General features: G+C 41.5%; 1 protein-coding gene across 6 annotated transcripts in view; it reads right to left on the minus strand.

Annotated features, from left to right (window-relative positions):
• The window catches only part of pcdh1a (protocadherin 1a), a 135,943-nt gene that overhangs the window by 42,870 nt on the left and 69,922 nt on the right, over positions 1-23,151 (minus strand). For 5 of the 6 annotated variants that reach the window (XM_029172873.3, XM_041073653.2, XM_029172874.3 and 2 more), the window contains 2 exons: positions 20,156-20,970; positions 17,135-19,318 (listed from right to left, as the gene is read on the minus strand). In XM_029172873.3, coding sequence (XP_029028706.1) covers positions 17,135-19,318; positions 20,156-20,970 — 2,999 coding nt within the window. Of the gene's footprint in view, positions 1-11,382; positions 11,613-17,134; positions 19,319-20,155; positions 20,971-23,151 lie in introns of those variants that run through there. The other variant, XM_055514610.1, reaches the window with a different exon arrangement.

Below are 23,151 nucleotides of genomic sequence, written 5' to 3' on the forward strand. Positions count from 1 at the left end.
GGGAGATGCAACAGAACAATAACATGCTGGAAATGTAAAACCCATCCATTAACTATATCAAAGTTTCTTTCTTCCCATCACCTGATACATATTCTGTCCTTAAAAGCCTAATGGTGTTCTAAAGCCTGTCGTATGCAAAACAGAAAATGAATGGTTCCTGAGAGGCTGGGTTCAGGGCGAGACAGTCCCATAAGTGCACTGCAGTAAATAGGAAGGAAACGTAAACTTTTTAATAATAGAAATTGATCCTCAGTGTAATTTAACAGTGGGCAAGACTGGATGCACAGTGTCAAAGGTGCTAGTAATAGTGTTAGTTACAGGAATTATTTCTCCACACTCAGAGTCTATAGACGTGTCCTGAAAAGTGCACGTCAGTTCACGTCACATCATGAGGGGCGTGTGCTTTTTTTGCAGCACATTAGGAAAGAAGTAGAGAACTGCTGCTGTAACAACCTGCTCTTTCTCCTGGCGAGACTTTAAATAGCTCAGGTTTTGGAAAAACAGGATGCCGTGTGACCCTAAACGCATTCATCCGAAGTAAAAAACATTATCATTGTGCGCGTGTGTTACGTGACAAACACAAACACGCAACAAACAAAAAGGATATTTACATTGGGTCGGTCTCCAAATGCTGATATGAGATGCATATTTCCATTATGGACCCATTCACAAGTGTATCTTTCAGTGAACGCAGCTGCCGTGGATGCATATTGCTCCAAGAGAAGCGGAAGCTGGACAATGGTCCCGGCGCAGATGCCCCAGAGCTCACGCTGTGCAGCCACGGAAACATCAACGCGGCAAAAGACGCCCGACGCGCTGAACCCGCTCCAGCTGTGCCGCGGAACGTCTCGACAGCTGGAACCCGACGCTGGAGACCTACTTCAGCACGAATCAGCGGAGTTTTCTTAAGGAGGGCCGGGACGCATGAATTATACATTATAACAAACACAATAAAAAGACAAACTCGGGTTCGATTGCTGGCAAGTGTTGATCTTTGGTGCGTGAGCTAAATGTGCGGCAGATTCAGTCATCAGAGAAATGAGCAGCGCTGTGATGTGAACACTTTGATCAGGGCGTCTTCCTTCTCCAATGTAAAGAGCAACACTTCAATGGAAAATTGGCTGTTTTACTACTCTGGTTAACTCAAATTAGACGCGAGCGCTGCACTGAAGTGTAGCTAACCTGCGGTAACAAAGACAATAAGATCAGAAATGGGAGTAAAGTTGAAGCTGTTCCTTTTTCTCTAGTGGAGTATTATGCAAACAACAAACCGATGTTTGTGCTGTATTTGAGAGATTAAAATAACATTTTAAAATTTGTTTATTTAATGGCTTTTTTTAGAAACATCTTATAATAATCTTGTTAATTCCTTGTTGGCAGTGTACACTAATAATCACACCAGAGGGGAATTAGGCACTCACTGTGGTGTATGCACACATGTAGGGCTGATAAGAACTAACACCACGGCATCTGCTTCGCTACAGTATGTGGTGTCAACTCCGAAGACGCCAACCATTGTCACAGAATAATCAGTTTAATAGTATAAGAAGGCTGCCAGTTAGTCTGACCTCAAGTCAGCAGAGCCCACAATAATTCTTGTGGCAAATAATTAGTTTTATCGCACAATGACACGGGTCACCCGTAAGGGCTTGATTAGAACACGGGGACAATATAAGAAAATGTGCGGTTCAGTGGAGCTCTCGAAGGGGATTGCTTCTTCATATCTTGTCAAATTCCAGATGACATTTCATATGACTGCAAACCAGAAACAATCCTTCCCTGTATGAGCCGCCACAGCCTCTGAGAGTCATTATGTCGAGAGCTGAAATTCCACACTGCAATGCTTTAGTCTTCACTCTAAGTGCTTTGTTTGTACTGACACTTACCAGAAGGCAGAACGAGACAGATATCAGATTTTTAAATCAATACCGTTTCCAGGATTTTCTCAAGCTAAATATGCAAATATGTATAAATGTGTAAACAAAATACTGAAATTGTATGAAGTCATTAAGTGCTGGGTTGTTTGCTATTAATCTTTAGCCCTAACTGACTGACAGTATTTATTTGAGGTTGTATTATTCATCACACTTTCCATTACCCGTGGCGAGCTGTGCTCTTAATGGCACCGCACATTGTGCCTGTGCAAAGGAAATGGTGTGACAAACGCACACGTTTCCCTTTTTTTCCCCCCTCAGATTCCAATCTGTATGGTATTGACCATATGTTGAATAATATAGCCCACTATTTGTTATTCCAATTACATTCGGCACACAATATTTTTTCAGCTCTGCCTGATGGATTTGCTCTCTTCTAATGTGTGCAGTGTACTGCTGCTTAACAGACTCAGAATTTGCATTATAATGATTTAGAACACCAATGCATTTTTAATGCTCATAAACAAGAGCGTGCGCTGTGGCTTTGTTTTTTTTTTTTGTGTGTTTTTTTTAAGAGCGTGTGTTTATGCCACCATTTAACCGTGCTTATTGTTGTGACATTTGTGGAAACTCGTAGGTATGAAGGGGCCTCCTGCTTCTGCACCGGCCTAATTGCGATAAAAATGTTACGCTAAGACAGGACTTTCGGCAGCCGCACTGGAACTGCACTGTCTTTGCCTGTAGCTACGGACCAATAGGAACACATACGCACTGCGAGCTTGCCTTTGAGGGAATATTCTAATTAGTTGTGTGTCTCAGTGCAGAGGACATCATGTTTTGATACTGATCAGCTTTTGACAAGCGTCTTCAGTGGGTCACCTCTAGGTTTTTTTCCTTTTTTTAATTATACCTATTAGCTCAAGTCGGAGGCAGCAGTGTTCAATCATTTAGAAGGACATCACATGCAATATCCCAAATATCAGTGAGTGAATTTTTAGGGGAATGATCCATGTCAACACTCCGCTTGAGTATTTTTAGATGTAGACAGATTGGCCCAAAGAGGGTGCTGTGCTTGTTATTTGATTTGCCACATATTAATAACCTGCCACTGAAGTATATTTCCAAAGATTGGCCAGGAAGGACAGCGCATGCATGATGCATTTAGCCTGCTATCAATTCAGTGTGTCGTTCGCACATCAACATTCTGAGCACAATTTATTTGGCCACTGAAGAGAAAAGCAGGAAACGCACATATACCAAGCAGTCATTATAATTGAATTGTTATAGCATTGTGAAAAACATCCTGCAATCTGCATCCCGGCTCTTTCATTGACCGAGTCGCTCGCTCAGTCAGTCTATCTAAAAAACACCAAGAGGTACTATAACTCACAGAAAATATTTACAGAAACCAGTATTGTATAAATTACATGGAGGCATACATTCACCACAGTGTATTTCCCTTCATTTATGCATGCTCTGCTTGCTGTCAATATAAAACACACCTGTCAAATACTAACAAAAGGCAGCCTAACTCAACAATGCACCCACAATGAATGCAATTTAGTCAGATGAGTGTCTTAAGGTATTAGGGTGGCCCTAAGCCTTTATCTTATCGGGTTTCAGTCCGATACACAGGGGGATGGGGGTGGGGACAAAAGAAGCCAAGCAATTAATTGTCTTCTCTGCTTGGAATCTCATTTCAGCACCCCAGAAGGTCTATTACAGGAGCAAGACAGTCATTAAACCTCAACAATAATCACTGCTGAGCTATGCCTCCATTCTTCGTGCTACTTCAGTGTCTCCTGCTTAATGGTACCTGGCTATGACAATTCCACTCAAAAGCAATAAAAAAAATCATACAAGAAAGGTGATTTATTGTATTTAAGTCCCATGTTAGTTGCTAAGTGACGTGAAACAGAAGCAGGGAAGTGTTCGCTGTATGCTAGAGTCAGTCTGTCTATTAAACGCTCTAAATCAGCCTCATAATGGACTAACTAAGGCAAAATTGAATACAGCAGGACATCTGATGCAAAAACCTGCCGTAGCTCAAAGCAAAGATGGGGAAAAGCAGGGTGAGAGTGGGAGGCAGAGGGATGAAGTGGCATCATGGGGAGAAGAAAAAATGTAGGAAAAGTGAAAGTGAGGCTGAAAGCAGTTTGGTGGGTGACGGTAGGGAAGCGGTGAAGGGACGGGGAAGAGAGTCCGGTGGCGGCAACGGGATTTGAGAGGCATAAAACTGGCAGTTGGGGGAGAGGAGATGGTTCATTTGTCACTGTCAGATCGGTTTGTTTCTCCTTCATAACTGCAAGGACGAGATCTGGCCCCCCGATCCTCCCCATCCTAAGCCAAGCGCCCATCACCATCCATCCTCCAACCTCTGCCAGCACCTGCCCTCTCTCCTACTGGAGACGAGGACGCCGCCCATGCTACACTGCACCCTGTGTACACACGGCTTTGTGTCTGCCTGCGTGGACATGCTCACTGAGCTCCATCAAATGTGCGTCCCAGTAACAGTAGCAACCTATAGCCCGGAGTAAAATCCTCTATCCGAGGGCATGCCTGAGTGATATTAGCATTTCCGGAGCTGGATTAATAAGTAATGAGGCGTATCCGTGTAGTTGTAGTCTTTTACAAAGCCTGCGTGTTTGATTTAAATTGCCTAACATTCAAATACAGTGCAGCTGCTTACAGCCCAGTTTGACCATAGCCCTTATTCCGTCTCCATATGTACCTCCTGTGGTGAGGCAGAGGCAGCCTGCTGATATAGCACTCCTGGATGCATCACAGACAGAATTCAACTAACTTTTATTGGCTGAGTGTCTACCCCAACCTGGGCCCTGTAATGAGTATTGCAGTGGTGCCTCCTCACTGAAAAAAATCACCCAGTTGGAGGTTAAAAAAACACTTTCTTTGGCTGAGGAAGTGTGGTGTAGTTGGCAATCATATTGCATGTTCAGTCCCCGGTGGGTAATGTGTCTACGCATCCTTCACCAGGTGTAATTAACCTGAATTCTTTGTGGTGTGTAGGTAAGGCTGCAATTACTGCAGCTTACTGTGAGATGTTTCTGCTGCCCCTGCAGTTATCTGACAAGCAATTCAGCTCCTGAATAAGACTCGCAGTAGTAGGATGCCGTTGCTTTGGAGGCTGTTCTTCTTATACATGAACCGGTTTCCTGCATAACTGTGATGAATGATTCATCTTCATTTATTTTTTATCTTCTTACCAAATCAAGATTCTAAGTATATTTTAAAATTCTTGAAAGCAACCAAATGACTATTGGAATTATTTTGGATACATTATCAGGTCGATGTCTGTATAAACACTGTACTCACTTGCCACAATATTTCCAATCCCATACAGCAATTCTACAGTATATATTAGAAATATATATGGCTAGAATTGTGAACACTATCAAAAAAGCGATCATTCCATTTTATGTTTAACATTAAGTTGGTAAAGAAGTGCGCTATAACAGTTTTGGACATCATAAAAATAAACAAAACATTGGAAAAGACTCTTAATTAAACAATGAAATTCTAAAAACATATAATCCCTAACTATAAATAATTGATACTCTCAGTATTTTTGACTGCAGGGCCACAACTGAACTTTACCCCATTGGTTCAGGTTCTGCTAAATGTCAGGCAGCAGTTCTTACATACATCCCAGGACCTCGCAGGATGAGGAGATAAGGTTTGCAGGGGTGTCACCTCCAGTCGGCTGAAGGTAAGGACCGGCTCCTTAATATGGGCCAGAACCTTTACCCTACAAGTTTAGGTTATGGCAAAGCAAGCTTCTGGGGAAAAGCCCAAAGGTCCTCGTTGACAGCGAACAGTGAGAAGGGTGTGTGCATGAGGAGAAGGGATGAGTTCACACGACGGGGAGTGAGTCTGACTTGTTATTAGATATTGATGCAGCACATAATGGAGACGCCACAGGGCCAAGTCATCATTACATGTAACAGTCAATTAGGCCTTAAATTGTTACAAACCTGTTAGCACTGCAGTGTCCTATGTTATTTATAGTAAAATGACACATGTACAGTAATCTACTGCATGAGCCTCCAATCTTTGGTAAACTCAGCAAAATGCTTCGTTATCATTAATTAATTTAATCCAATACACGTATGTTAAGATTTAATGATACGATGCATAATAATAACACCAACAAGTGTGATTACAAGCAAACCAGTGTAAGATGTGTAAGTTAGTGTAGGCTTGCAAAATGAAAGTATTTAAAAAAACTACAAATATGTTGAATAAAATGAGTTAATCTCATGATTGTGTGAAACCGGCATAGTTAGCTTGGTATTTAGCTCTTTTTCATTATAACGCTGAATCAATAAATACAATAAAACTCCTTAATATCCTTTTTTCCTGCGTAGAAGTTCTACATGCCTGACTGGACTAATTTCAGCCATTTAGGCGGTAATTGGATAATTTGCATAAAATGACTGCAGATGCAAAGTAAATTATAAACCAAAGAACATTCCTGCATCTACACCACTTCACTGTGCAGGTCTTGGCCAGGATCCATCAGCGGAAGGGGAAGACGTACAGCTGCTACTGTGAGTGCAACAAATACGGTTAAAGAACTCGCCTTGTGTTACACTTTTCACTTAGAACAGGATAAGGTGCTTTACTTTCAGCCATGCTCACGCTTAATGAGATGAAACTACAGCACTAGCCCGCTCATCTGGAGGAGCTTAGAGCTTAGTCCACTATCTTGTACAAAGATAATTCAGCAGGTGAAGAGAAGGAGCTGGGGCAGAAAATGATCCTATAGAGTCCAGCCTGCTGGATGGGGTCAGCTAATCAATGCACAAACTCCATTAATCAACAAATATGAACTAATTAGAGAAAACGGCACCAAATGACTGCTGGGTTCTTCACTAAAATGAAGACTAAAATTAGAAGGAGGTCAAAAGGCCTACTAGCAGAAAAGAGTGTGAGAGTAGCTGGGTCTCAACACACAAATACCTTTAGTCCATCATCCTTTAATGTCTCTGTTATGTTGTGTGGTAATAACAAGTTGCTCAAGGAGACTGGGATGTGAAATGAACCACATCCAATAACCTGATGACTGTAGGAAGTGTTAGTATGAGTCAAAACATTTCCCAGCTAAGTGGGAATTTGACATATTGTAATTGTCTTAAAATGTTACAAATTGCAATAAAACTCTTGAAAAGCCTTTGTGGGATTCAGATAGAGCATTATGATGTATTGTAGTGCTCATAAAACGAAGAGCACATTGAAATAAACGAGATTATTTTCTTTTGACAATTCCTTTTCTTCCTCGTCTTTATGTCTAGTTAAAAAGCATTGAGATTTGTGAAGTCAGTCGTATCATGATCCTTTGACGCGCTCACAATACATTTCAATGTCGGAAATTCTCATCATTTTGCATTAGATGTTAATAAAACGTAAAACCTGCCATCACCCCTGTTATTAAAACAGTTCACTTCATAGTTTGCTTAAGTGTTTGGTCTTAGAGAAGATGCATAATCATTTGAATCAATATAATTAGTGTTATATTCCTGCAATTAGAGAAGGTTGAATTATATGAGATGTCTGCAAACAACAACTTGCAGGCATTTGGTGGAGATTAGGTGGTGCTAAGATAAACTGTTTCAGGAATGAAAAGAGCATAACCTGCACCTTGAAGTTTTTACTTTCAATAAGAAAAGGATTTTTTTTTCTGAAATAGTCTTGGAAATAATTGTTTATATAACTACAGTACTAGACTGCAAGATGTTCCATGTATGATTCAATGGAGAACTCAAGCGAAAAACAACAACAATCTGCTATTTACTGTTTGTAATGCTGTCAAGTCCACAAATATAATTAATAGATTTTTAGTTTTCAACAATTTATACCTTACTAAAATTGGGAAAATAAACAAACAAAAATATGCCAGTTAATAAGGCTGTCGCAAATAAGATTAGTTATAGTTAGGTGAAAAAGAAAGAAAAAACAGATTTATCTTAACTGCTCAACTATTAGTCAAAAAATAAATTGCATCCAGTAAGTCATTACTCCGAAACACTGTGTATGAGGATTTGACACTTTCCAAGTTCATTTCCTGTTTGCTGTTTTTATCTTGTTTACAAAATGGCATGAAACTCTCCCGAAAGGTCAAAACGATCAAACAAAGAAATAGCGATTTATTTCAAAGTCAAGGACTCACATTTGACTTGATCTTGGATTTGGAATTTTAAACTTGCTATTTAATGTGTGTCTGCCTCCAGAAGATTTGGGTCAGACTCATCAAACGCCATAAGCAGCGCTCTAATCACGAGAGAGAGTATGAGAAATAGCACAGCTGTATGCAGCTGTTCCTGTCGAAGGAGGGTGAAAGGCCTGCCGCATGCTGAAAAGCATGTTGCAGAGGAATCTCAGCTGGGATCAGTTTCAGCTCAAGCTGCTTACGATTATTTGTATTTATTGTGATAACGTACATGTTGATATTGTGAGCAAACTAAGAAAAATGAGGCATAACAAAGATTAAACGATACGACCAGCATTATTACATTTTAGAAATGATGCTACGTAACCATACAGTGAAAACACGATTCATTGCTTTTTTGTTGTAACCAAGTGAGACTCTCTGATTAAGTATCTAAAAGAAAACATTGCCGTTCAATGACAAATCAAATATGTTTTACACCATCTGTAACTGTGCACCTTTGTGGCTGACCAGTCGTTACAGCGTCTGTGGGCCAGAGCACTTTCCTAATGGACCTTAATGGGTTTTATGGCACACTACAGGCTTCTGATGGGGTAGAGTGTCTGATGAGGATGCGGCTCTGTGGCACTCCTGGGCCCAGTCTTGGTTCCTAATGTGACCCGAAGAGTAGAATACACAACGTATCACAGTTCCTCTGAGTCAGAGGTTAATACCTGGACTTAAAGAAAAGTGGAGAAATTTAGAGGGGTGAAACCTGGGAAATGTGGAGTTATGCGAGCATGTGTAGTAGAAGTGTTGAGCCAAAAACACGAGGAGCGAGGAGAAGCCCAGCAGCTAAAGCAATGGGAGAAAAAAAAATACCATGGCATATTATTGAGGGACACTTTGGTGCTAAGCTGCTTATTGATAAAAGCACTAATCTGCCTGGCAGAAGGTAAGGAGGATAGGATGGGTGGTGATATAATATCTAAGCTAAAGGGAATGCCATCAGGGAGCTGAGCCTCCACACAGCTTTACCTAAAGGACTTACTCATTTTATTTTATTTTTTTAACCTAATAGATGGAATCTGACCACAGGCCACTCACAGAGAGCACCAATACTGCAGGAGCGTCTGGAAAAATTTGAAAAAGAGCAACATGAGCGAGTGGCGTGTTATCAGACCTGATCGATAAAGGGGACTATCACTTTTTAATACCTACTGTACAGTTTATAGATCACTAGCAGCACTTTAATTATTTTCCCTCTTCAGGGCAAGTCAGGAAAGTCGGACATTTTAAAAAGGGGATTCAAATCCAGCTACTGTTCGTCAGTAAGACTTCTGTCACACGTCTGACTTCTGTTAAATTGATAAAATGCTCCATTATTATTGCATAATTATCACATTAAAAGGTGACGTGATGAATCAGAAAAGGTGCTAGCAGCTGGTTTCGGTTGGGGACTTGCACCACACCCTGCTGTTGGCGTTTGCATCAAGGCGCCGCGCTGCGCCCGACGCCGTGAGCGATGCCAATAAAACCTGGTTGAAGTAACAGGCAAACTGGAAATAACACGTTTTCTTCGTTATCTTCATCCTCCAAAATCGACAGCACTTTCTAAACTCTGTGATATCACACATTATGCGTATCAAAAGTGAAAAGAATATAGGAAACTCTGCAAGTAATGGTTTAATGGTTATTCTAAAGCTTTATTACTTTACTTTCTTTATTTTCTGCTGGTCTTAGTATTTTATTAAATTATTTTCTTTCATACCAGCTGCTATCAATCTAGATTTCCAATTCTGATCATCATTTACAGTAGTCTAATAGTGAAGTAAAAATGAAATCAATCCTTATGTCTTAGCTAATTAAAGTAATTTGCCTCTTCCCTAAAAGCTTTTTAATCAGGGAATCTATTACCAGAAGAAGTGACCAACTCTCATTCACTCATTCATTCTAATTATGTTTTTTAATTATTAAGTGTTAAAACGAGATTTATTAGGACAAGTCTACTTTGAGCATGTAGTATAAAAACCATGACCACAGCCAATAGTTTAACACTTACACTGCTCCTGTGCTTCAGTAATAAAAAGTTTTGTCTTTTGTCATTTTAATTTGAGCAATTTGTAACATGTCCAATCATGTGGATACGTTCTGAGCAGAAGCCCGATTTATAGTCCAGCCCTAAAAGAAGCAGCTCACTGCAGCCAGATGCTTCAAAGTGCTGAATACGTAAATCTAGGTGTGTCCAACTTCACACCGTGATCCATGGATTCCTAACTTCAGCTAAGTTCATTTTTAATCTTCTCTCCTCGTCTGCTCGGCACTTGCCAAGAAACCTGGCGCTGCTATTAGTCTGCTGGTGTGAAGCCAGGAATCTGCATACTAATGAGCATCATATATATCAAATAGGATCCGACTGAAAAAGACTGTGTCCCTCCAAGTTTTGACAGTTGACTTGCTTCTGAATAATTAAGATGTATCCTGATATTTAGACACTCTCAGCTTTAAGTGAACATGAAACACGACAGCATCAGAGCGGCTGGCAGAGGGTGCCAGGAAACTGTAAATGTGCTGAGTATAGCAGCCGCTCTGTGAATCCAGCGTTTCCGCACAAGCCTTGATTATTGAGCTGTGCCATCTTTTATTCTGTGCAGAGTCAGATCACATAGCTGACATCCATCTCTTTCTACTGTATCTCAAGGTAACACTAACTCTCTACCCTACCCTGTACTTCAATGGATGACTAGGGTGCTGTATGAATATTTTTGGCCTCTGTCTCTACCTGCCTAGTAGGGTTTTTAATAGCAACGCAACGGCACATGAAAAAGGTATGAAGAGGTGGAGTGTAGGGATCTGAACGCTTACACACCAGACCGAATAAACTTAGAGTTAAGGCGTTGGAATTCTATCCTTTTTTTAGTTTAGTTTTGGACACTAGCTCAAATATTGGCTCGCTACTTGTTTACAGTTTACAATAGTTCATGTGATACTATAGGCGTTCTTACACCGATCCTTCGTTTGCAGCTGATGCTGAAAAGACGAGTCTACAGTTTGGCCGAGACATGTCCACGCGGCTCATTAAGGTGGTTATTGTCCCAACTATTTCCGTCAATGAGCTTAATGTCGATGAGGATTTTTGGCCGTCTGCGATGCAGCTGCACACGCTCGGCTGCCAAAGACGCGGCGGCGTCGGCAGCAACAGGCAGGTGAAGGGCAAACATTCGGATTCAAAGGCAGCGCTAAGAAATGTTAAACAGGAAATAGCAGACATATTTGGAACACGGCACAAGTTGGGCCATAGATTAGAGTGTTGTGGAGATAATACACGATTAACACATAAGACACTACAGAATAAACCACCCAATGTTCAGCTTAGTCCATGGATTTAGTATGTATATATGTATATACAGTACAGTACACACATCAGCTTATATTTATTTATTTTGCAAGGCTCTCTCACTGTGTAGAAAAGCCCAAATCATTTCAGGGTGTATGAAGAATATTTTATTATGCTTTAATTTAATTATTGTCCCAAGGGGAAGTTGCCAGTTCAGTCGTCATGTTCAGCCATCCTAAACAAAATGAAATTAGAGGCACACTGTATTTAAAGGCAATGCTTCAGCAGAAAATAATGAAAAGGCTCCGGAGTCGTTGGCTTGGTTTTCAAAATGAAAGGAAAGTGAGCCTGGGTGGGAGGAGATCAAACACTGTTAATCCAGAAGACCCAAGTAAGTCAACGGTGTAATGTATGGCATTTATTATGCTCCGCTTTATGACAGAAAACATGTAGATGACACTCAGCAATAAGTTCCTGGTTGTACTGACAACCTCAGTGTATTAAAATCTGCTTTGTCTTCTAGTACATGACTTATACTGAACATAAGCACACTGCTTCACTCAGCACCACCTTCACTGTCTTGCATTTTATTTTGAAAGCTGCCTGTAGCCAGCTCCAGTGCGATGGTGCCTCCTGCACCATCCATCTCTCTCCTCCCAGCTTCAGACAGACACAATCAGACCGACTCCGTGGACCAGCTGACCCGGTCAGCTGTCTACCGAGCTACTCCCCACTGGCAATTACTCCCAGTATCGCTCGCTGCCCACTGCCATGTTGCGCTATCCTTGTGCTTTAGCATGTCAGCCGCTCTTGTTCTTACATGTTTGTCCATAACAGTACCTGCCCTCACAAACAAGTCCACTGTGCTCTTTGTTTGCTGTTCTCTTGTTATGTGTCTTCCTCCATAGCACAAGATTTCCAATTAAAGTTTACTCGACCCCAAGAAAGCTCCCTCCTGAGGACCCACTCCTGTCGTCTTTATGACTGAATGGATCAGAGTGCCAAACATTCATTAGTGGCTTTTGCTCATAAAACAGCTTCTTACTGTGCGTTTCATGTCAGAAGTGCCTGAAACTGTCAGGATGGTGTTTAAAAATTTAGCAGTGTACTGTACAGTACTGTATGTTGTGTATAATCATTTTAATCCAAAAAATGCAAAAATGCATAAATTGATTCTCAAATGTTTAAAAAAAATAAATAAATTAAGGCTAAGATATTCAGTGCACAGATATTTTTGCACTATTAGTGGACCAAAAGTCAGATGTAGAACAGAGCCATATACTAGAAAATAGTGGGTGTTGTCTAGCGAGTTCAATTATGTAAGTGCACTAGCTGCATTCCTCATGGGTGATATGTTGTAATTATACAAAATTCATGAAGTCTAGGTGTTCCATCATAGGTTAGAAGGCCACCTGTCTCCTGAAGTAGGTTTGGCACCGCGCTGGTGTTGTTAAGATGTGAAGTAGCAGCAGTACCGCTAAACTAAACAATATACGGTATCTTTGGTCGAACGCTGTGCCAACGCAGAGCACTGAATTATGCTTTGATGTTCTGAAACAGTAAGCAAAATGTGCATGCATTTAGAGGCAGGCTGAATTATTCCTGCATCTACAATGCCTTTTACCTCACTTTCCTTAGAGCCTTCTTTGTCTGGGTAATCAGCCAGGGCAAATATGTGGTGTGCAAAGAGCTGTGTGTGTGTGCATGTGTGTGTGTGTGTGTATGTGTGTGTGTGTGTGTATGTGTGTGTGTGTGTGTGTGCGTGTGTTGATGCCCCTGTGTGCTGTGCCTGTTTGAAAAATACTGGAAGGCAGATTGGAAACCAAGATAGGAAAAGAAAGGAAAAATAACCCGGCTGAACTCCCTGCTTTCCCAGCTATTCACTGAAATGAAGATGATGTGTTCTCACTGATTCCTAGGTTTCACTGGTCTTGAGTGCAAGAAAGAGAGAGTAATATGTCACAGTGTTGTAGATCAAGTGCAAATTTTGCCTCTGGCCTCATCTGTAGTACACCTCTGCTGAGTTCAAATTGCAGCATTGGGCTAAATTGGGCTAATCCCAGCTCAAAGGGATGCCTAAAGTTCACAAAGTGTGGGCCCTGCTTAACAAAGAAGCAGGTTAATTAAGACTCACACTGACTCACTCGTTCCCGCTCCTCCTCTGAATTGTCTTTAGGTAACTGCAAACAGAAAAAGAGATGAGCAAGAAGCCCACAGGGGAACAACACTCATCCATGCTGGATAAATAACACACTTTAATGGTGCAAATGTCCATGAAGCATGAATTTACAGCTTTTCAAGCAATCATGATTGCTGTGTACGTAGGCTTCTCAGCGTTCATACCACTCACACCGTGTTTTGCTCAAATGCAGAATTGTCATTAAGTGACGTGTGAAAAAAAGGTGCCAGCTCTTGGACCCAACAGGGCTAATTATCAGCTCTAATGACTAATGTGAGGTACTGGTTTCTCCGACAACCATCATGCAATATCACACATTCAAAAGGTGACGAGGGGGGAACTGAAACCTCCAAGATAGGCCGGGTAAAGGGTCACAGACCCCCAGTGTGACGCCAGTCTTCCACGAGGACTGGGAATTGGATTAGAAAAACAATTCCACCGAGCGAGTAAATGTGTTTGCATGGTTCTGGTTCATGGACATGTTATAACACTAAGGTAATACATGTGTTGAAAGTTCAATTAAATTGTAGCTTGACCTGGGAACAACGGCACAGTGGTGGCAAGTAACTTGAATCCCAACATACTGTATTGTTTGATTGAAACTCACTTAAGGTTCCATTTTTGAAGAGTAGAAATAAAAATCTCACAGGCCTTCTACCCTGAATGAATTAAACATAGCCTGAACATTTCAGATTTCTGCAGAAAGCAGAAATACAACTAGACCTGGATTCATGTTATTTACATCATTTAGAATCGATTGCTGCTTTAGAGGAATCCTTGTGCTTTTCTTTTTAAAGCACATTTTACTGCATGGACTTTAAATCATTTTAACTGTACTAGATGATATTGTCACACTGATTTAAACTTATTGTAACACTTCTTTAAAATTGTCCACACCCGAACTTCAAACTAAATTGTGACATACATGAGGGAAATTCCCAATACCCCCGCTTCAAATTCTATTGTTACCCCTATAACGCTATAAGAAATCCCAGTGGAGCCACAGCCCCATATTGTCCAATTCTCTATATCAGATAAAGACATATTTAGGTTTTATGATGGCACATTTCCACTTATTTTGTTTATCTATCACAGGGTTTGTGAAAATGTAGGTAGGCTTTTATCACTCCGGTAAGATGTGACTCCTTCGTAATGTAAAGCTAGCAATACTAAATTAGTGTTATAGTATATTTGATATACTAAACACAGTATATTTCATCTTACTCCAGTTGCAATGCATCTGTGCTCTGTTTGCAAGGTGGCTCAACTGTAGATCGGCTCACAGCCAAAAGCTCTATCCATGGTTCTGAATCCCACCTCTCCCATATAGAGCAAGTACAGGGTATCTGTTTCTTACAACTCTGAACCTATTTATGGGATTTATTTTGAGTTTCCTGTTATGCAATGGTATTTTTGACAATCTGCCTTCTCCTGTGTTTACAAGCAGTACAATATGGCTGCTGTAATGCACTACTTCCCAGAAAATGCATTTCAGGAATTCTGTGCCAAAGTAGGTTAATCTAAAGCAATTAGATGACTGGAAATTCTCTTCTGAGTCTTGGGAGATGATGAAATGGTTTCTGAATTGATAGCAGTACTATCCTAGCCCAGGAAGGAAAACAAATATGAATTTGCACATATAGCGAGCACATGCTAATACTCTCATCTAATTAGGAAATCTTAAACATCTGTAGGGATTTTGGTCCCTTCAAAAAAGCATTCTTGGGCATACGGCATTAAAATTACACTCTGTAGCCTCTGGATGTTCTTAAAACCAGAATTTATACAGTACATGTCTGTGTTTGTATTAGATGTGAAGATGAACTAAATCTAACTTGTTTGTACATTGATATATCTTAAAACAAGTTTTAAAAAGTTTGTCTTGTAAAATGTCCTCTATTTCCACACAAGCTGTAACATCAAACAAACCAACAAACCTACTGTAGACACCTGACCACACTCCCAATGAAAAGCCATTGTTGAGAGTAGCACAGTTAATTAAAGCAGGGGCACCACTCTACATCTGTCATATCACTTGGCAGTTGCGTTAATTATATATTTTGGTCAATCTGTTCTCCCTGATGTGAGAGGGGATGCCTTACATGAGACAACATCTGCTGAGGTATGTCACATGAGCTTCAACATCTGTCCATGTTTTTTCACAGCCTGTCAATCATATCACGTCTCATATGCAGTTATGTTATCGTATTGAGAAGCCACAAACACTGTCAAGTGCTGAGAGCTCACATCTGTGCCACAGTTACAATTAACACTCTTTCACTAAGCTGCAGTGCTACACACAAACACAGAGATTGGCACTACAGACAAATACCCAGACACACCCTGTGGCTTGCAGTCATTTTCGTCCCTTATGTTGTCCATCAAGGAGACAGTGGTGACTGTTCTCTAAACTGACTCCACCCACAAAGGCTTGTGATCACCTAAGCTGTCAGCTAGCATCTGCTGAAACTACCAAGCAGACAACTGTGAAAGTGGCTCTGAAGATATCTCCACAGAAAATGTGTCACCTACACATGTTGTTCAGAACTCTGTGGCATATTTTCCACTTCTATTTTGGTTCATTTGCATGTGGTAAACTTTATCTGCAAAGCCTTGGAAAATGTCAAACTGTTTTGCATGTATGATACTGGGATGTAATGTCATGTCATTTTGGAAGGAAATTAAATTATATACGTCAATGTGAATATTTACACTGCAGAATGATGGTCACGTCTGTGAGTAGTTCATTATTACAGCCATGTACCTGTGTTATTCACATTAATATATTTCTACATTAAATGTTTGTTTCCTGAGCTACCATGCTGAGAGTAATATCTATCTACTACTTATACATGTAGCTCCCTTATTAAACAGATGGGATCAAGACATCTGGACACGTTGCTGTACAATACACAATGCTCCACCATTCAAAGATTATGTTAGCCTCCTTTATCCCCACTCCATGCAAGCACCCCCTTCCCCCCAAACACACACACACACACACACACACACACACACACACACACACACACACACACACACACACACACACACACACACACACACACACACAGACACACATGGCGCGAACACACACACAAATTTGCATTTATACTTGTCCAAGATGCACATTTGCAGATGACACAGAAACCTAGAGACACACTAGCATTGTGTCCCCAGACTCCATAATTTCCCTTTTTATAATCCGTTCCCATCCTAATAAAATTTTGGTTTCCATGGCAATTTAGACCTTGCCAAATGGTGTACAGATAGAAGGCGATAAAAGCATAAGGAGCAGGAAGATAAGAGCAAGTGACCAGTAGAGATCAGAGCAGCAGAGGTTAGGTGCTGTAAAAGAGCAAAAGTAAGTCACTTAAAAATGGATCTTCACTGCTCCACTCTTCTCCCATACTGATAAAAAAAATCTAAATACAAAGACATATCTAAGTTCCTTTTAACCGCAACACTTGAAATATAACAAGTTGACAAAACAACATAAATCCTCTTTCTCCTATACCAATATGAAACACCAGCCATTCACATTCACATTGAGATGCGGTTAAAAGATGTGACTTTACCTGTTTGTTGTACTTGGGCTGGCTGGTCTTGTAGCTGTAATCTGAATACTGGTCTGAGCCCGTGGAGTTGTCGTCTCCTCCCGTCCCTACAAAGGTATTGGCAGCGGGCAGGTCTTGGACGGCCTGATGTTTCTGCGAGGCCGATGGGGATTGGGCCTGCAGCTGGATGGAGGGTAGGGGGGAGTTGGAGCGGTAGTGCCTGCCTATATCAGGGCTTCCAGGCGAATATGTTAAGGGCAGATGTATCCTGGGGCTATCATTGACTCCATCAAGACTGAATTTGAGACTCTTTTGAAGACTAACCTCTTCCTCCTCCCCAAGTGGTTTTGGAGATTTCTGGGGTTTGCCCTTCCTCCCTCGCTTGCCTTTGGCATTCTTCGGAGCCTGTTTAGGTGCATACAAGTCCTTTGTTTCCTTTTTGCCAGCTTGATATCCGCTCTTCGTTTCCCTCTGAATGCGGTTGCGAATGAATACCACCACCAAGATCAGCATGACAACACCTGCCACACCAGCGAGGCTTCCAAACAGAATGTTACTACGATGTGCAGCAAAGCCATTGTCAGGATCACCAGCAATGTCCCTGTCCAATGGAGTGTAAAGGCTGTGCCCAACGAGGGCCTCCACTAAGCTGACATTTGAAATTGTTTCATTGACATAGATGTGGACCAGGGCAGTGGCATGACGCGCAGGCTTTCCTCTGTCACTTACTCGTACTACTACGCGATGTAGTCCACCATGTTTTCGAGTCAGCTCCTTTGCTAAAGTGATTTCTCCCGTGGAAGGGGAAATGCGAAACAACTGATAGGGGTTTCCACCAGCTATACTAAAGACTAGCTCCGCATTAGGGCCACTGTCTAGGTCTTCGGCTTCCACCAACTCCACATGACTATCGGGAGACGCTAGAGGCGACAGACGCCTGAAGGAGGAATTGGACGGCTTTGTGACTACAGGGTCATTGTCGTTTTCATCCAGCACATTGATTGTAACACCCACATATGAAGACCTGGGCGGCTCTCCTCCGTCCACTGCCTTCAGACGAAACGTGTAACTGCTTTCCTTTTCCCTGTCAAATGAGATGCTCGAGAGAATAGTACCCGTTCCGTTCTGAACAACAAACTTTCCTCCATCAGGCTCTACAGAGAGGTGAACACGAGCATTGTCGCCCTTGTCCACATCCAGGACGGTCACCATACCCACGGGACTAAGGGGAGGCATGTTTTCCAAAACTGAAAAGCTGTAGCCACTAAGCATAAACTTCGGGTCGTTGTCGTTGCGGTCAAGGACTTTTATCACAACAGTTGCTGTTCCTTTATGGACCGGTGACCCTTTATCTGCTGCTGTGACCCGGAATTCATATCGTTCTTTATGCTCACGATCAAGTGGGCTTCGAGCTCTTACTTCACCCGTATTTGGGTCAATCTCAAACAGACCTTTGATGGATGAGTCCCCCACAATATTGTAGATGAGCTCCGCATTAGTGCCACTGTCAGAATCTGAGGCCGTGACATCTAAAACTTTTTCCCCTGGTTGATTTTCTTCGGCAAAATCTACTTCAAATAAGGTCGGGTAAAATATGGGAGAGTTATCATTTACATCAGTCACCTGCACTTTTAAGGAGTTTGTACTTGAGAGTGCTGGATTTCCAGAATCTACAGCAACAATTTCCACTCTGTAGTCTCGAACCCTCTCAAAGTCGAGAGGAGTTGTGGTCTGCAAGAAATACTTCCTCTTGTTGTCACTGGAGGAGTCGCTGGCCGGGCGGAGCTGAAAGGGCATATCACCTGCAACCACACAGGTGACCACGGCGTTCTCCCCCTCATCCTTGTCAGACACCTGCACCAGGGCAACAGCTGTTCCCACTGGCATGTCCTCTGAAATGTTAGCCACGCCCTCACTGTGAGTCACCAGACCAATGCCACGAATCTCCACCGCTGGGGCGTTGTCATTTTGATCAATCACCTCTATGGTTACAAAAGTCTTGGAGCTTTTAGGTTGAGGACCCTTGTCTCTTGCCACTACATAGAAGGACAGGCTGCTAATTTCCTCTCGGTCCAAAGGTCCTTTGACATAGATAACACCTGTGGAGCGATCGATTCGCAAGAGTTTGGGCACGGGGTCTACGGCTTGGTGAAGGGTGTACTCAATCTCTCCATTAGGACCCATGTCAGAATCATTTGCTTTGACCTACAATGAAAGGAGGACTGTGGTTAAAGGCTTGAATTATGTACAACAACTTGGGGTTTGAATTAAAGCGAACCACTGCAGGAGTTTCTCTTCTAATTATTGGTCAACGAATGAATGAACGAATAAAGCAATTAATGGACTTCTGATCCTTTAAAAGCACAGCATGTGAAAAGCTAGGCATACTTTAATATTGCTTCTCTGCTTTTAGTGGTTATGTCACTGGCCTTTTTTTCCTCTGTTCCCCTCTCTTTTATTCCAGAAATAGACTAGGGGAAAGGTTCACATGAAAACATATGGTAAAATATTACTGCTATTTCTTTCAGACAGTGCAATTTCACAGCAGTACGCAGCAAAATCCTACACAAAGCATCATACTCCTACACTCTTAACAATGTGTGTCTCTTATTCTATTTCTCCAAACAGAACAGCACAACAATAGCTATGCTGTAAGTGCCTTAATTGGCTGTACAAGCCTAATGAGATAATGCTATTACTTCTAGTATTGTCAAAAACAAACATGAACAGTAAAAGAGGTACATAAAAGGTACATTTACAAAGATGCTGCGTGTGTGGCCTTTTTTTCACAATAAATCTGAGTCGTGTTTGCAGTTGTAATACTACTTTAAATATTTTAAGTCACCATGATAGGTAGGACAAATTACTATAACTATAAGCTGCATATAACCACAGGGGAGGTCTAGGGGAATAAAACACTGCATGAATGTGATGTGTAATATTTATTAAAGTCTCTAAAACATCATGATTGATTGTTGACTTGGAGGATTTATAACCATTTAAATTAGTGATTAAACATAAAAAGACGCTTTATAGCCTTACCTGCAACACGGAGTGTCCCACTGGACTGTTCTCCAACACTTCTGCCTCATACATCGACTTTTCAAACTTGGGAGAATTATCATTGGCATCTGTGACGACCACTCGCAGCAGAGCGCTGCTGTAGCGCTGAGGGTTTCCCCCATCCACTGCCTTAATGGTGAGGTCATAGGAATCCTTTAACTCACGATCTAGATTGCCCAGGACAATGAGCTGTGGAAGCTTCCCTCCCCTGTCATCAGCCACTTGTAAGCCAAACAGGGTTGCTGCATCAGGCCCAGCAGTCAGCGCATAGTCAGCCACTCCATTTCTGTCTGAGTCCTTGTCTGTAGCTAAGGGTATGGAGAACAGAGCTCCCATAATTGTGTTCTCAGGGACAGAGATGGTGAGCACAGAGGAGGGGAACTGTGGGGTGTTGTCATTGATGTCCTGTACCTCAATACGTCCTTCGATGAGTCTTGGGCTCTGATTTTGTATCAGATCTGTCACTGACACCTCAAACTCCAGGAAGCAGGGCTTACCCTTAGCCAGCGTTCGACAGTCCCTCAGGGTCTCTCTGTCTATGGGAATCTCCGTGGTGAAAATGTCTCCTGTCTTTCCATCAACACGAAGGTAAGGGGCACCCACCTCCAGCTTGTAAAGGTGACCTGAGTCTGGCAGTCCCTGGTCTGCTGCCAGACTACCAATGAGTGTGTTGGGAGGCTGTTCCTCCTGGACCCGGTACAGGATTCCACCTTCAGCAGGGCCACAGTACAGCACCAGGACTGAAAACAGCACTATCTGTGAGTGCAGTTCCATTAGGTCATCAGAAGAGCTGCCTGTAAAATGACAAAGTAAATCTGTGTTAAAATGTGCTTCCCTTCAGAAATCACATTGTTACAACAAGGCCTTTAACTACGGTTTACCGGCATGTTTTGTTTTATTTCCCAGGGCTCCACAGCTTCAATGAACGTCTCAGTTTTAAAAATCCCATGTAGAAATTAACATATGAACGCAAAATTATATCTTCTGAGCTTTACACAAAACAAACTTGAGGGCCAATGTGGATTGTTTCAGCTGTAAAATCAAATAAAAATGAAATACAAAATCTCTAAGATTCAATGCAGCCTAGGAGACTCATTATTTCAGCATTACACCACTAGACATTGAGTGGTGAAGGAGCTAGCTCAAAAATAACCTAGGGTATAAACATAGCCCCAAAAATAAAGCCTTACAAACCTGCCAAGATGTTGTCTATTGACGGAACTAAACTGTTTGATCTATTTCATTACCGGGGAGGCCTCCAACAACAAGGGCTTGCACACCAAGGGTCACCAGGGCTATTTATTCTTATGCAGATTATGCAATAGGCTATTAAACATCACATGCAGCTTGCAACAATGCACAATGCAGACGTTTCCATCCACGCTCCATTGCTACCGGCTACCTCAAACACTGTAATCATTATGTTTGATTTTGAACCTTTCAACTCTGTAATTACGAGCCATTATTTTAGTGTCTTCTTTGATCTGCATTCCCTCCAGCTAAAGAATTCTGCATGCTGCAATGATTTTAGACTATAATTATTTCCTCTGTGTGTGTGCGTGTGTGCATGTGCGCACAGTAGCGCTCTATTGGTAATTGAAATAGGAGCAGACATTAAGGTTAATGTCAGGGTGTGTGCTCTAGAAAAGTTAGCGAAGCATGTGTGTGTAGTGTTTATGTTTTATAAATATTATTTTAGAGCTTTGTTTTGATTATTGGGACTCGTAATGTTTTTTCTCTTTCTATAAAAATCAATAAAAACATATATTATACCTAGAGAACTGGGGTTCTTGCTGAAATCATAACTTAATCAATGTAAAGCCTTTGTGAATTGAGTTTCTCAAAGTTCCACATAAACAGTATTGTGAGCTTTTGATTACAGCTGCATACCGTTTGCTGCACAATGATGGCTGCGTTAGTGATGCACTAGTTTAATACAACGGTAGATACTCCAGTGTAATATAAATGGTGAGCTTTTTTAACTTTCTTGGGCCAACCACCAACATGAACAAAGAATCTCCTTCAAGTAAAACAGTAATGACACATTATATCTTATTAGGGTGCATGTATTCGATCCAGTGTTGGCCAATACCTGGAGTTTAGCATTTGCAGAACAAAGTGGGATCAGTGCAACCTTAGTTTGTGTGGGTGCAATAGAGGACGATAGCACAAGAGTGATCCAGCTGTTCAAATCCTGCACAACCTTATGATCCACTGAGCAAGGCTGTATTAAGTTAAATGAACGAGAATCCCAGTACTTCCAGGCTGCATTAAAACTGGAAGTGTAGCTTATTGATGTACTAATTGGTCGGATATTGATGCCCCTCTTTTTACATTTGCAGGGGAAGGCTTTAGTCGATGTAGTGTGAACGTTCTGTGTGCTCTCACAGGTCACACCACCTCATCTTAACACAGACACACATGCTGTTCATTTTTTTAAAACTGACCATCAACATAACGACCTCATTTGCAATGTAAGCAAAGCACAGAGAAACAAACCAGTCTGTTTAGGTGAAACGTCATTATGCAAACTTCATACCCACATCATCCCTCCTCAACTTTCACTATTAAAAGCAGTTTGCAATGCGAAGACTTTAAAAACGAAACAGGAAACTGTGGCTGTTTTTTCCCTGTCATTACAGCTACTTTTACAATAAGCAGACATGCTTTGGTGGTGACATGATTGTTATGGTTGATGACACTCATGACTTAATGTCTTCCAGTTGGCCTCATGCCTGTCTTCCAGATGGCACTTTGCCTGGCAGCCATACTGAAGTGGTGTTCATTTTTCTTTGTTTACATTTACATTAAAATTCATGTTGTTGGTGAAATATGTTTCACTATCACTCAGGGAGAATCGCTCATCAGCTGAATATTGTCGAGGCCGTGGCTTTTTGCTTTTTAACTGATGTTTCTCAACTAGGCTTAAATAAACATTTTATCAAAAAGTTGACAGCCTGAAATGCATCTATTTA

Source organism: Betta splendens, chromosome 14 (genome assembly GCF_900634795.4).
Source record: "Betta splendens chromosome 14, fBetSpl5.4, whole genome shotgun sequence".
In the NCBI taxonomy this organism is placed as follows: Eukaryota; Metazoa; Chordata; class Actinopteri; order Anabantiformes; family Osphronemidae; genus Betta; species Betta splendens.